An 892-nucleotide genomic window follows, 5' to 3' on the forward strand; every position below is an offset into this window, starting at 1 on the left:
TCCCGCAATGCCAATGCTGTTATTAGTGTGGGCGGCCGCATTGCCAGCACAGTGAGTACCATGCCCATTGTCATCAGTAACATCGATACTGTTCGTGATGAAGTTATACCCGATGGAGCCATCTTTCGGGTTCTTCCAGAACTGACCAACCAGATCCGGATGGGTCATATCAACTCCAGTGTCGCTGATGGCCAGCACGATATCCTTTAGTTCGCGCTTAGCTTCGCGAGCATAACGCCATGCTTGTCCGATGTTGATGACCTCGAGGTTACGCTGGCAAGAAGAACCGGGGTCGTTGGTGCCAAGAACGGGATTGCCGCCAGTACAAGTTTCTGATGCCTCAATCGGCCCGTTGATCGGGTTAATGGTGACCACAGAGTCGGGCTCGCAGTAAAATTGGATGCCTATCATGGCTCGAGCCTTCCTCAAATAGTTCAGAATTTGCTCGTAACCAACGGAGCATGTAGACTCTACAATTTGGACACCTACAGCTTTCAAGTCGTAGATCATGCCATCCAGCGCAAAGCATCTTTCGCACTCACGGTCGTCTTGGCTGAGGAAGCTTGCTCCTTCACCAGAGACTGCAGCGGCCTGTGATATCATAGTTGGCACGAGACGAATGTCGAGTGGGGCTCCACGATAAGATATCTTAAGCAGTGTGCGGTCGGAAGCACCTTCACCACAGGTTATGACATATGCGAGCAGCGTCGATAAGAATGCGGAGCGTTGGAACATTGATCTATCGAATGGGACTCCTGAGAATCAATTACTCATCCCACGAATTACGATGTTTTCAATCACATGAATCTGATATCCAACTTGAAGCTTGTGCGAACTTATGCGTGTCGCACAGTGGGTCATGGAATATACACGCAGCGCATGCCACGTGCCA

General features: G+C 50.3%; 1 protein-coding gene across 1 annotated transcript; it reads right to left on the reverse strand.

Moving 5' to 3' along the window:
• Window positions 1–59: 59 nt before the first annotated feature.
• On the reverse strand, window positions 60–603 carry Pmar_PMAR000148 (conserved hypothetical protein; the record flags this gene model as incomplete). Its single annotated transcript, XM_002787913.1, has 1 exon — window positions 60–603. A coding segment is annotated over one exon (544 nt), but the record flags the coding sequence as incomplete, so codon positions are not given.
• Window positions 604–892: the final 289 nt, after the last annotated feature.

This window comes from Perkinsus marinus (assembly GCF_000006405.1).
Source record: "Perkinsus marinus ATCC 50983 genomic scaffold scf_1104296929192, whole genome shotgun sequence".
Classification (NCBI taxonomy): domain Eukaryota; phylum Perkinsozoa; order Perkinsida; family Perkinsidae; genus Perkinsus; species Perkinsus marinus.